Here is a 12142-nt window from a genome sequence, read left to right as displayed (position 1 = left end):
ATAAATATGCTTTTCCAAACAAACTGCCAGTCTGTCAGCTTCTCCTCAGGTTTCCATACAGTATTTGGGGAGAATCCCAGGGAAATAGCTAAACAGATGGCCTGTTGTGGTGAAAGCATCCCAGCCTGCCCAAGAGTTGCAGGAGTTGGCCTGGAGTTCTGGGCATACATTCTCTTATGGCTGTGTTAGGATCTTCTTGTCCAAAACCCCACATTTCTTTGAATCCAGCATTGGTTTTCCAACAAGGAATAAAGCTGATTAAGACCTGAAAATTATGCTGGTTCTGCTGTGAAATGGTTTAGAACTTTTTTAGGGTGTGCCAGTTCTCTCTCCTTAAAAATACCTCTCAGAATGAAAATGTTGATAATTACTCTTCCACAGATTTCAAGTGGGAGGAGGAAAGCAAGTTTGGGTTATTTGAAACCTTATAGTTCCTGTTGAGCTTTATTTTTATCAGGGTTTTAGGTACTTCCAGGAGGTTTTCATATCTCAAAACCTCTTTCCAAGATGTGTAAGTACAATTAATGGGTGATACGGCTGGGTAGGGGAAGGGAAGGCCCAGGAAATCCCTTCACCCATGTGTTGGACTCGGCAGTTCTGTAATGTTGGTCATGCAGGTGAGGCTGAACAAGGCACCATGTGAGCTCCTGGTCTCATTTTTGCAGTTTTTGTTGGTTGGTCACATAAATATGGGGGGAAAGGATTCTGGAATGTATCTGTAATGGCTCCTTGGGTAATTCTCATTAAGGCTGGTTGACCATGATTTCCTCCATAAACAGAGCCTTTGTCATGACAAATTACAGAAGTGCTAATGATAATTCATTGTGGTTTGTGTGTATGTATTGGGAGCAGGAGAAGAGATTTGTCCTTCAGATTCAAGGATGGTGTGTATAAAAGTGGGAAGCTGGGGGGTGTGGGACAGACCTTCTGCAGCCTGAAACCCAACTCATGTTTTTGCCCTCTGGTCAGACTATAGAATCCAACTGGAGGTGTGGGAGGCACAACTTGCAAAGGATCCAGTGCCGCTCCGAGAACAGCAAAGGGGTCTACTGTTTACAGTATGATGATGAGAAGATCATCAGTGGCCTACGAGACAACTCCATTAAGGTGAGCACTTCCCTTTGTCCTTTCCCTGGGTGTGTGGGGGGTTCTGCCCTGGGAGCTGCCTGTGCTTCCTTGTCTCTGCATGGGACAGTGGCTGTGTGTGGTTGGTGAGGGTGAGATGCCCGAGCCTGGTAAAGTCCTCATCTGCACTCTGCCCTGGAAACTTGGAGCACTGCCAGGGATTACTTCCATTGACTCCGAAGATGTGCCCTGAAATCAGTGTTCCCCAAGGAGGGAGAAGTCTCTGTGTGCCACTGGCCTTGGCTGTGGCTGTTTCATTGCCAGGACTTTGCTTCCATGCTCATCCTCCCTGGCACTTTGGCCAGACAGGATTTGATTTCCCCATGGTGCTTGGTTATTTCACTGTTTTCTCAAAAGCTTACGTCAAGACTTCCTTAAGCTAAAGGGAAGGACAAGGCCCATTCACTCACTCATGGGGCAGACTCACTCCTCATGGAGTCTCTGGTTTTCCTCCTTTCTTTGCAGCTGTGACAACATTCAAGTCTTGGATCCATATTCTTGATGTTGGTAAACCATTTACCCTTCTTGTTTCTAACAGATTTGGGACAAAACAAGTTTGGAATGTTTGAAAGTATTAACGGGGCATACTGGCTCAGTTCTTTGTCTGCAGTATGATGAAAGAGTTATTGTAACTGGATCTTCAGATTCTACAGTGAGGTGAGTGTTAAGTTCTTGCACAAAAATAATTTGAGCATCAGGGCTGGGAATATTTTCAATAATCTCTAAATATCAGAAAATATCCTTAAAATGAACGTGATATTTGTATTCCAGGACCAAGATACTCATACTTGGCAAAGCTTCGTATTGAAGATTTTTTTTTTATCTGTTGTGTTCTTTTAGCATTAGGAATTTTGAAGGCATATGCCCGGAGGGATTCAAGGCATATCCTGAAGTTTTGAAGTGGCTGATGGCCAGCTATACAATAATTTCTTCAGTTAGGGTTTCTTGTACTACGCTCTGACATGTTGTAGTTGTGACTGTTATTGAGAGGGTGTTCAGTACACATGAAGAACTGCAGTTCTGCTGGCAGTGAGGACACTTCAAGCACCAACCTTCTGCCCTGCCCAAGCCCTGCCAAGGGCTAGCCAGCCAGAGCTCTCCCATGGGGACTGGGGCAGGCTTGTGCCTGTTCACACCCTGCAGAGCCATCAGCTTCCCTTGGGATAGCACTGTTCTCTCCCGCAGGGTCTGGGATGTAAATACTGGGGAAGTTCTGAACACGCTGATCCATCACAACGAGGCCGTGCTCCATCTGAGGTTCAGCAATGGGCTGATGGTGACGTGCTCCAAGGACAGGTCCATCGCCGTGTGGGACATGGCCTCCCCCACGGACATCACCCTGCGCCGCGTCCTGGTGGGACACCGCGCCGCTGTCAACGTGGTGGACTTTGATGACAAGTACATCGTGTCGGCCTCAGGGGACAGGACCATCAAGGTACGTGACAGAGCTCTGCTCCAGGGCTCTGTGGCTCCCGAGGAAAGCCCTGGAGCAGCTAAGGGGTTCAGGAGCAGTTCTGGCCCCGTGCCTTTCTGGTGTCTCTAAGTCAGCAGTGTCCTCTTGCTGGCTCTTGGTGACTTTGGGCACCCAACTGCGCTGGAATATTTTCATGGAATATTTTCATGGCTTCTGCTGTACAGCTGCAGAAAAGCAAAGCCCAGTTGCTGTTTGAGCTCTTTGTCTCGAGATCAGTTGCTTTGTTAAATGTGCCTTTTCCTGTGCCTTTTTCCAGTGGTATTTTTAATTTCACGTGGCAGTTCTGTTCAGACATGAAATTCCTCAGCAGTGCCTTTCCTCACCACGCCTTCCCAGCAGCTCAGCCAGGCTGTGCCATGTTTGAAGGATTCAGAAGCTGGACTTGAGAGGGCTGTTACATACCAGAAGATTTGAGTTACCCAGAGTGCACTAATATAACAAAGGCATTTCCAGCCTGCCCTCTCTGAACCAGAGCTGCCTTAGCCTGGGCCAAGAAGTTCTTGGCAGTTCCATGTCCAAATCTCTGCCAGAGATCCTGTCGCACTCTGTGTTGGAAAATGAGCCACTTGATACTCTGTATTACAGCTTCAATTACAGTTCATTAAAAATGGGCAAAGTTGATTGAATCCTTTAATGTTAAGACCAAGCTTAAAGGCCATTTGGACCTTCTCTTACTAAGAGCTTCCTAGTAATTTCTTTGGTTAAAAAAATGTGAGGGTTTTTGTTTGATAACTCCAATTTTAAAAATTATTCTTACCTTACAGAGTGTAATCAAGGTTTTGAAATCATTTGGAGCAGTCTCTGCCACCTGAAAATATTTTATATACAATGCCCAGTTCTTCTAAGTGTCATAGCAGTGCCTGTGGTTCTGTTACTGCTGGGTCCCCACTAGTGCCTGGGCCCTGCTCTTTATCTCTGAAGATGCCCTGTGGGTTTTCACTCCTCTGTCAGCCTCAGGCCTCTCTCTCTGTGAATTCCTAGTGGCTTCTTGTGCAGTGCAGAAGCCTTGTTTGGTGCAGCTCTCAGGGAGTTTGTCCCGTTTGTCCCCAGGTGTGGAGCACCAGCACGTGCGAGTTCGTGCGGACCCTGAACGGGCACAAGCGTGGCATTGCCTGCCTGCAGTACCGGGACCGCCTCGTGGTCAGTGGCTCCTCAGACAACACCATCAGGTGGGTGCCACCAGCTGCTGGTTGTGTGTAACGGGGGCCTTCTGTCCTGAAAACAGGATTTTCCTCAACTCTGATGCTGCCACACTTTCTTGGAGTGGCTTGCCATTGGAGCAGATGGTTTATGAATGGGGCATACCTCCGTGTGGGAGTAAGCGTTTCACAAATCCGTGAAAGAGTGGGACACTGAGGTTTCAGAGTGAGCAAAACCCTTATCTACTGCTAAATCACCTTGTCGTCTGCTGGGAGAGATGAGGAAGACACTGCTCCCTGGTTTTCTTATTTTCTGAACTAATCAATGGTTTACAAAGAATAGAAAAAACTCTGTGTCCAGAATAACACGTATCTGAGCTTTATTTACATGGGATTTTGAATCATTACATTAATTTTGATTGTGTACTGCAGCTGCTCTGAATGACACCTTTTAAGGCAAATTACATACCTCCCACAGCAAACCAGGCAGTAGCTGCTTAACCCTGGGGGTGGGAATCAGCCTTTCTTCTGTGTTCTCTCCCCAGGCTCTGGGACATTGAATGTGGTGCCTGTTTAAGAGTATTAGAAGGCCATGAAGAGCTGGTTCGGTGCATCAGGTTCGACAACAAGAGGATTGTTAGTGGAGCCTACGATGGGTAGGTCTGAAAGCAGTTCCCAAAATTTAGCCTTTCCCTTGTGGGGCTCTCAGGAGTCTGCAGACCATTTCTGTGGGGCCGAGGGCAGGACTCCTCTGCAGAGCGCCTCTGGCTTGCTCAGTGTCTGCAGTGCATTGTGGATTCGTGGCACTTACATCCATATCCAAGTTCTCCATTTCTTTCTTTGCCTGAAGAGTTAGTGAAAACACTTCTGGAACTGGGTTTAGCTGTAGCCTTTTATTTGGGCTCAGTGTCTGCCTGGAGTTGGTGGGCCCAGCTTCATTCCCACGTTGCAGAGGTGAATGTGCAATGTCAATTTGTCTGTCACAGCCATCACAGAGTCATCACTGCTGCTGCAAAGAAACACAAAACTACCTGGCTTTACAGTGAGCATTAGTATTTCTCACAGTGTGCTTGAGGAAGTAACTGTAGGGAAAACTTGGCAAGCTTTCTGGGGCTTTGGATGTTATTTTCTGTGTTTTCATAATGATTTGCTTCTCTTACTTTTTAGGAAAATTAAAGTTTGGGACTTGCAAGCTGCTCTTGACCCTCGTGCCCCAGCAAGTACATTATGCTTGCGTACGTTAGTGGTAAGTAAAAATTAACTAATTTGTGGTTGTCTGGGGTATTTTACTACATTATTGTGGGAGAGGTGGGAATGTCAGGATGGTTTATGAAGTCTAGAGGGCTTAAGGATGAAGAAAAATGTATTGTTGTATCTTGAATGATTTGTATCTGAGCTTAAACAAAAAAATTGAGGTTTTTTTGTTTGAGATTCTCAGATACTCGAAAAAGAAATTATCATGGTACTGTATCACATCACTCTGCTTATTGGTGTGTTGCCCTAATGTCACTGTAGGGCTGGTTTTAAATTTCCTCTTATTAAAAAAGGGGCAAGAACCTTGTGAGCCTTTCCCAAACTTGTCTCCTAACCCTTCACTTTGGCAGGAAGAGTTGGGAAGGGAGAAGGGAGGCTGAGTCCAACAGATTGCCACAGGAACTCTCAGCCCTTCAGAGGACTGTCACATTTAAGGCTTAAGTTGCTTAAGTTACGTTTTTCTTTGTAATGAGGGGTTTGGCTTATGACAGCAGACTTAACTAGAGATAGATGGAGGAATGAACTCCTTCTTTTCACCCAAATGTATGGGGAACTTTACTTCAGGAGTCAGTTTGACAAGCCCATAGCAATTCAGAGTCCTTGGCTGTAGGTGATGCTTGCACTTGGCCTTTCCAGCACTTGGACAAGTGCCTATATGGCTGGAAGTGCTTCTCCTTTTTCTTTCTCATCAGTAGACTCAGTAGAGAGTTGACACTTAACTATTCTTTTATTTAGTTTTGGTGAAAAAGTTGTTTGTTTCTGTGTTCTGTGGGTATCCTGTAGCTCAGGTTGGAGTTTGGGATTACTCTGCCAGCTTAGGCTAGCTCGCCAATAAAGGCAGAGTCCTCACTTTGAATTTAATGAAAGTGGACAAGCAGGACTAAAGGGAGAGCCTTTTCTGGGCTTCTTGTGCCACTTTGAGGTCTGTTGGAAGAGATGCTGGAGCATGTGCACTCCTTCTTATGGCAGTGTTTGAATTCCTGGCTTGCTGCTGTGTGAGCCCTGAGGATCCTCTCAGCAGGGTGGAGCTGTGATGTGGTAGTTTGGGGCTGCACAAGAACAGAATCAGCAGAGAATTCTGCAGGAGAAGGAGCCCTGGCAGAGCATCAGTGCCAGCCAGGGGCCAAAATTGCTGCTCCTTGGTGGACAGACAGCTTCCATCTGGAATAATCTCAGCCTGTGGCTGGGCTGGGCCCACTGAGGGAGGCTCAGGGTACAGCACTGGATTTGGGAGCAGCGTGTTTTCTGTAAAGCATTTACCCACAAAAGCAGCATTTCTTCAATCTGTGTGTTATGAAGTTTTTTAGTCAGCACCACAGAGTCTGAACACACCTTGTGTGCCCAGATTCCTGTGTGATACTGGTGCACTGCAGTGTTTCCCTCTTGCCTTGCTGACTGCTTGCCTCTTCCCCACAGGAACATTCAGGACGTGTCTTTAGGCTCCAGTTTGATGAATTTCAGATCATTAGTAGTTCCCATGATGATACAATTCTGATTTGGGATTTCTTAAATGTGCCACCGAGTGCCCAGAACGAGACCCGCTCTCCATCTAGAACATACACCTACATCTCCAGATAACAGTCTGCACTTTACTGCCCTCAGAAGGTAAGGCTCCCTCATTTGATGGACCTGGGAAATGTCTGAAACCTTCCCTCTGCCAGAAGCTTGGCTTAGTCAAACAAGCTGAGGTTTTCCTTAAGAAAATAAAACCTTTTTATGCCACTTCTTTCCCTATCTAGTCCTTGTGTGGTCATGCTCCAGCATGTCCTGTTGGCTTCCCCCTTCTGGAATCCCTCATGGTTATAATTGAGTGTTCAGGCATGTTAGAGAGTTCTGTCATGTGTTCACAGCATTGCTGGGAATTGAGGAGCCTTGGTGTGTGGCACAGGCATTCCAGCTGTCCCATGAAACGGGAGCTGTTGGGAGCTCTCCGTGTACCTGCTGGCTGTGGGGAGCTGTGCAAGGAGCAGTGCAGGATGTCGGCAGGGATCTGAGCCTGGGGCAGGAACAGCAGCTCTGTGAGGAGCACAAGTGGCACAGAGAGCTGTCAGAGCTCGCCAGCACAGCTCAGAGCTGTCTGAAACAGAGCCCAGAACTCGCTGGAGTTTCGTTCCCTTTCCCAGTCACTACAGTCAGTGCTCAAAGCCCTTTGTTGGGAGTGTGGATTCTTCTCTCTATTGCTGCCAGCAATTGCACTTCAGACTGCGCCTGCCTGTGAGTGCTGGGGCTTGCAAACCCAGGCACTGCCCTCCAAAGCACAGCAGGCTCCGCCAGTGCTTCTGAGGAACTGGAGACACCACAAGAGGAGCTGGGAGTAACATTGCCCCAACAGGAAGGATTTATTTTATTTGAAGTAGATAATGAATACTTACTTGGTGGAAGGTGTGGAAGGCCTTCCTATATGCAGGGGTTTTCATTATCTCTCTGGATAGATTTGTCCCTGCTGTGGCAATGTGTTCCTCAGATTTTTGCACTCTTGCGGGATCTCTGTGTCTGGCTGGGAAATGCCTTGTGGAGACACACTTTGAGGTGCTCCTCCTAGAAGATGAGTTTTATTTCACCTCAGGAAGGGTTGGCTGTCCTCCCTGCTGCTGAACTCCTTTTAAAGCCACCAGGGCAGTGCCCTCTCTGGATCTGACACTGGGATCTGTTGGCATATTGCTTTGCAGGGAGGGTCTGAGCCAGCAGTTGGCCATTGCCAGGCTGAGCTGCCTCTCAGCATTCCTGTAGTCAGGCCCTGGAATAAGGAAGAGGTCTAATGCTATGAATATGAGCCATGTGCTAAACCAGCAAAACCTTCCCTTCAGAGCAGGTTTTAAGAACCCTGCTGCCAGGGAAGCTTAGTGAAACTGCCTGGGGCAGGACACCTGGAAAGGCTGCATTTTATAAACAGTCTCCATCTACCTTTCTGCATCAGTGCTTGCTTCTGTTAACTCAAATGATAATTCGAGATGGACAAATTCTGTTTTTAAATTACAGATTGGGCAGGGTTCTTTAAAAGCCACATATAGTGTGTCTTAAACACAAAAGAAACACAGAATCATAGACTAGCCTGAGTTTAAGGGACCTACCAGGCTCCGTGCCCTGCCCAGACCCCAAACAATCCCCCCTGGGCATCCCTGGCAGCCCAAATGCTCCTGGAGCTCTGGCAGCCTCGGGGCTGTGCCCATTCCCTGGGGAGCCTGGGCAGTGCCAGCACCCTCTGGGGGAAGAAACTTCTCCCAAAATCCAGCCTGAGTCTGCCCTGGGCCCAGCGCCAGCTGCTCCCTCAGGTCAAGAAATGAGGAGTTGTATAGAATTTCTGTCAGTTCCTTGAGCAGCACCATGCTGGTATCACTTGGACCACGTGGCACACAGAGCTCCTTCTGTGGGTGTGCCAGGGCAGTGGGAGATGCCTTTGCCAGGGGGCTCTGCTGCTCACATCCGGCACACTTGGCAGTTGTGCACAGCTCAGTCTGCCTGGCCCAGGAGGCACAGCTGGGACCATGCAGCCCCCAGGTCCTGGTGTTGGTAATGACAGTCCCTTAACAGCTATTTCCTTTAATGCAGAGATGCTGTGATGTCACTTTTTGACAGATTTGTCTGACTTCAGAATCTAAAAACCCTACATCCACATAAAATTATGGTCAAACAGATAATATTTCATCATGGCATTTAATGAAACAGTTCTATAAGCTTTCAGACATCACAGTCTTGTGAGTTTTGAAGCAGCCCTGCACACGTTTTTACAGGCTTTGCAATGTGAGGTTCTTCAAAGTGGATCAATTTTGACAGTCCTGGCAGTTGGCTGTGAGAGTTCTATTGCTTTCTGTTGAATTCCTGTTGTTTATTGAAACATGATAAAAATTGTTACCATATGATAGTCAATATTCTGGTATTAAGCATTAGGCCTTGGGCTGAGGGAAGGGAAGTCAAGGGGAAGTGCCTAAGGATGTTTTAAGCTTTCATGGGAATGTCATATCAGAAGAGGGAAGTTCTCACTAGTCCATTAAGGATGATTTTGGGAAGTGGCAAGTAAAATCAAAGCTCAGATTTAATTACTCTCAGACCTTACACTGCCTCCAAGCTGATAACAGGGCCATCAGGCTGGAAATGGGAATATCAAAATATTTGAGGTTTTTTTCTGTTTTCTTAAGCAGCTGCACTTGCCTCCTGTGCAGAACTGTTCCTCTGCAGTGTGAGGAAGAAAGGACAATCCCATGGCCATTTTGGGTCGGGTTCAGGGGGCTGAGCTGTGGAGGGTCTATGGCTGTACCCACCAGGCTGGGACTGTGGCTCTGTGTAAGGAAACTGTCCGTGGGTCTGTGCCAAGGATGCAGAGCCTGGCTCTTGCTGCAGTGGGGCTCAGAGCACACCCCAGAGCCCGTGGCTCCTGCAGGGCTCCTGCAGCCCCTGCAGGAAGGGCTGCACTGGGGAGTTCCTGGCCAGCAGCCCTGGCTGTTCTGCATGAGTGTTACTTCCTGCATGTGCTCTGCCCTTCCCCTCTCAGCCTGGATACAAAGGATGCTGTTTGCTATGAGTCTCCCCTCAGTTCACTTGTCTTTTGTCTTTTTCAGGGTTCTACAGTCTTGAACTACTGGATTTTTGGCTACTACATGCCTGAAGATGATTGACAGCTAAAGTCAGAATTGGTTCTAGATGCTGTGTAGATGCAAAGCAGCACAAATCTATATCTAAATTTCTTAATCTTTCCTGCTCTCAGTGGTCGTCTTTGAATTTGCTACAAATTCACTGACTTGGAGTAGATGAATTTCAGAAGCCTATCCTTCCCTGCTGTGAGAAGTCCAAAGCTTCACATGTAAATTGTCTGTAGAAGCTGAACTCTGATGGCTTGTTTTTCAGATATAAATCAGAAGTCAAGAAAGGACTTGGCCTAATTTATATTGCTTTGCACTTTTGTCTGACTTTAAAGAAAAAAAAACAAAAACAAAACATTCTCCAATGAAATTTGGGTGCCAAACACATGCCCAGAATGTACAGAGCTTTGCTTTCCAGTCACCACTGTCCTTTAGGCGTTCCCCATGGCAGGTTCAGAGCCCGTTCTGTTCCGTAGGTGTACGTTGGACTCTTAGAAATATTTCTGACTTGCTCAGTAATATTTTTGGATTACAGTTTACTTGTTTCTGCACCAATAATTTCTTTTAAATTAAAGATTCCCTGTAATTCAGGCTAGGTTATCTGAACTAGTTGTATAGCACTGTCTTTTCCTTTGCCCTGTGCTCTGTACTCGCCGTCCTGTGCTTCCTGATGTTTGCTGTAGTCCCCCTCTTCCCTGTGTGCTTCCCTCATCTCGGATACTGTGTAAGCATGTAGATACCTTGTACATACAGCAGAGCCTCTGGTGCCAGCCTCTGGGTGTCCTGACACTACACACTAACACTCAGCGTGGTGGCACTTGGCAGCAGGATGTCCTGACCCCTGGCACTGGTGGTGACATGATTACCTAGACATTGTCTCTGCAAAAGGAGGTTTTCAGTATTCATTAGTTGGGTTTTTGTTTTTGTTTTTGTTTTGGGTTTTTTTTTAATGGGAACTACATATTTTAAAATGTAATTTCTAAACTTTTTAAAAATTAAAAACTGTTTAATTTATGTTCTGTATCTTATATTTTTGTGCCGCGGGATTTGTAGCTTTGTGTCCCTGACACCAGGGAGGCCTCACAGCCCCCACTGATGTCCTCGGTAGCATTAGTCTGGCTGCTCAGTGGAGAAGAAACCATGGGCCAAAGTTCCATTATTTATGTTTGATTTGTGGCACTTCGTGACGGTGAGAGGAGCCCGTTGCAGTCACCGCTCTGCTTCCTGTGCCCGTTCTGTGCTGGTGTCCCAGGAGGATCAGCTGCCGTGTCCTGGCTCCTCCGTGCTTTCCTTAGGGTGTCTCCATAGCTGCTGCTTCAGTTCTCGCAGTGTCCCCCGTCACCTGTGTGGTCACACAGACGCCCTGCGTTGTCCTTGGGTCAGGAGGAGACATGGAGCAATGCAAAGCGGATTTTCCGTCGGCGTCGGCCCCGTGGCGTCTCTGTGCCCGGGTGCGTGGGGGCAGCGTAGGCCGGCTGTCCTGGGGAGGGCGCGGCTGCCACGGGCTGTGCTCTCCTTCCTTGTCTGTGTCTGTCTGTGCTGTTCTGTGCTGCCAGCAGCTCTTGGCTCTGTTGGGTTTTTGCCTTTCCCTGTGCAGTCCTGGGGCCGGGCGGTGCCCAGGGCAGCGGGGAGCTCCAGGTGTCACCAGACAGCCCCTCGCAGGAGTCACTGCAGGGGTCCCCTCCCCGTGTTACCCCAGCTATTTATTCATCCAGATGAGCGAATGTGATGAAGTCCAGAAGAGCAGACTCGCTCCTGAGCGTCCATGAGGTCACATTTTGGTAAGCTTGACAGTAGTTCGTGCAAGTGTCTTACTTTACCCTTCTCATCTAATAGCTTTAATATTAAAACTGTTTAAAAAAGAGAGATCTGTTGCAGCCCTGAAGAAAAAGGTTCTTTGTTTCTGGAGAGCGGAGTCCTTTTTTAAAAATGCATGTGTAAGATTTAAATTCCTGTTTTTCCTTGGGAGATAATGGTATTTGAACATGCAGTCTAAACTTCTTTGTGCTTTGTGTAACATAGCAGTGGACTTTTGTGATTGGCACCCAAGGAACTCGACTCCTGGGATTCATGGTAGTGATCCTGGCTGCACTCTGGACTTTGTTTTGCTAACCATAATTGAGCAACTGTACATTACTGCGATATTAATGTTTCAAAGCACTGGGATAGTCTAAATCTAACTTGTAATTATGTTTACCAATTATCTGTTTGGAAAGTTGGTGTATGAACAGCTTCTTGAAACTGTTAAATTGTACAGATATCGTTCATGATCTAAAGCTTTGTACTGTGGAATGTGCTTAATAAAAAAAAGTTTGAACTTAATTTGTCAAATGAACGGATGAGTGACATCACCTCAGCAGAGTTTGGGCTTGAGTTAAGGATGGGTTTGAGCAGCCTGGCTGGGGGGGTCCGTGCCCAATAAATGCCTTTCCAGCCCAACCCCAGTGGAAAGCACAGGGCATGTGGAGCCCAAATGCATCTGCCACGGCCCAGCTCCTGCTCTGGCACAGGTGGTGGCAGCTGCTGGTCCACCCTTCCCTTTCCTGGGGACAAACTGGGATCAACAGTGAGAC

General features: G+C 47.3%; 1 protein-coding gene across 4 annotated transcripts in view; it reads left to right on the top strand.

Moving 5' to 3' along the window:
• Positions 1-11891, top strand: part of FBXW11 (F-box and WD repeat domain containing 11) — a 55129-nt gene extending 43238 nt beyond the window's left edge. For all 4 annotated transcript variants that reach the window (XM_066328853.1, XM_066328851.1, XM_066328854.1 and 1 more), the window contains 8 exons: positions 970-1107; positions 1664-1782; positions 2311-2560; positions 3650-3768; positions 4284-4394; positions 4906-4984; positions 6409-6597; positions 9549-11891. In XM_066328853.1, the coding sequence (XP_066184950.1) occupies positions 970-1107; positions 1664-1782; positions 2311-2560; positions 3650-3768; positions 4284-4394; positions 4906-4984; positions 6409-6570 (978 nt within the window). In that variant the 3' untranslated portion in view covers positions 6571-6597; positions 9549-11891. The remainder of the gene's footprint in view (positions 1-969; positions 1108-1663; positions 1783-2310; positions 2561-3649; positions 3769-4283; positions 4395-4905; positions 4985-6408; positions 6598-9548) is intronic.
• The last annotated feature ends 251 nt before the right edge of the window (positions 11892-12142 follow it).

This window comes from Sylvia atricapilla, chromosome 14, assembly GCF_009819655.1.
Source record: "Sylvia atricapilla isolate bSylAtr1 chromosome 14, bSylAtr1.pri, whole genome shotgun sequence".
NCBI lineage: Eukaryota > Metazoa > Chordata > Aves > Passeriformes > Sylviidae > Sylvia > Sylvia atricapilla.
The sequence above is the reverse complement of the archived record's forward strand: the minus strand, read 5'-3'. Positions and strand labels throughout refer to the sequence as shown.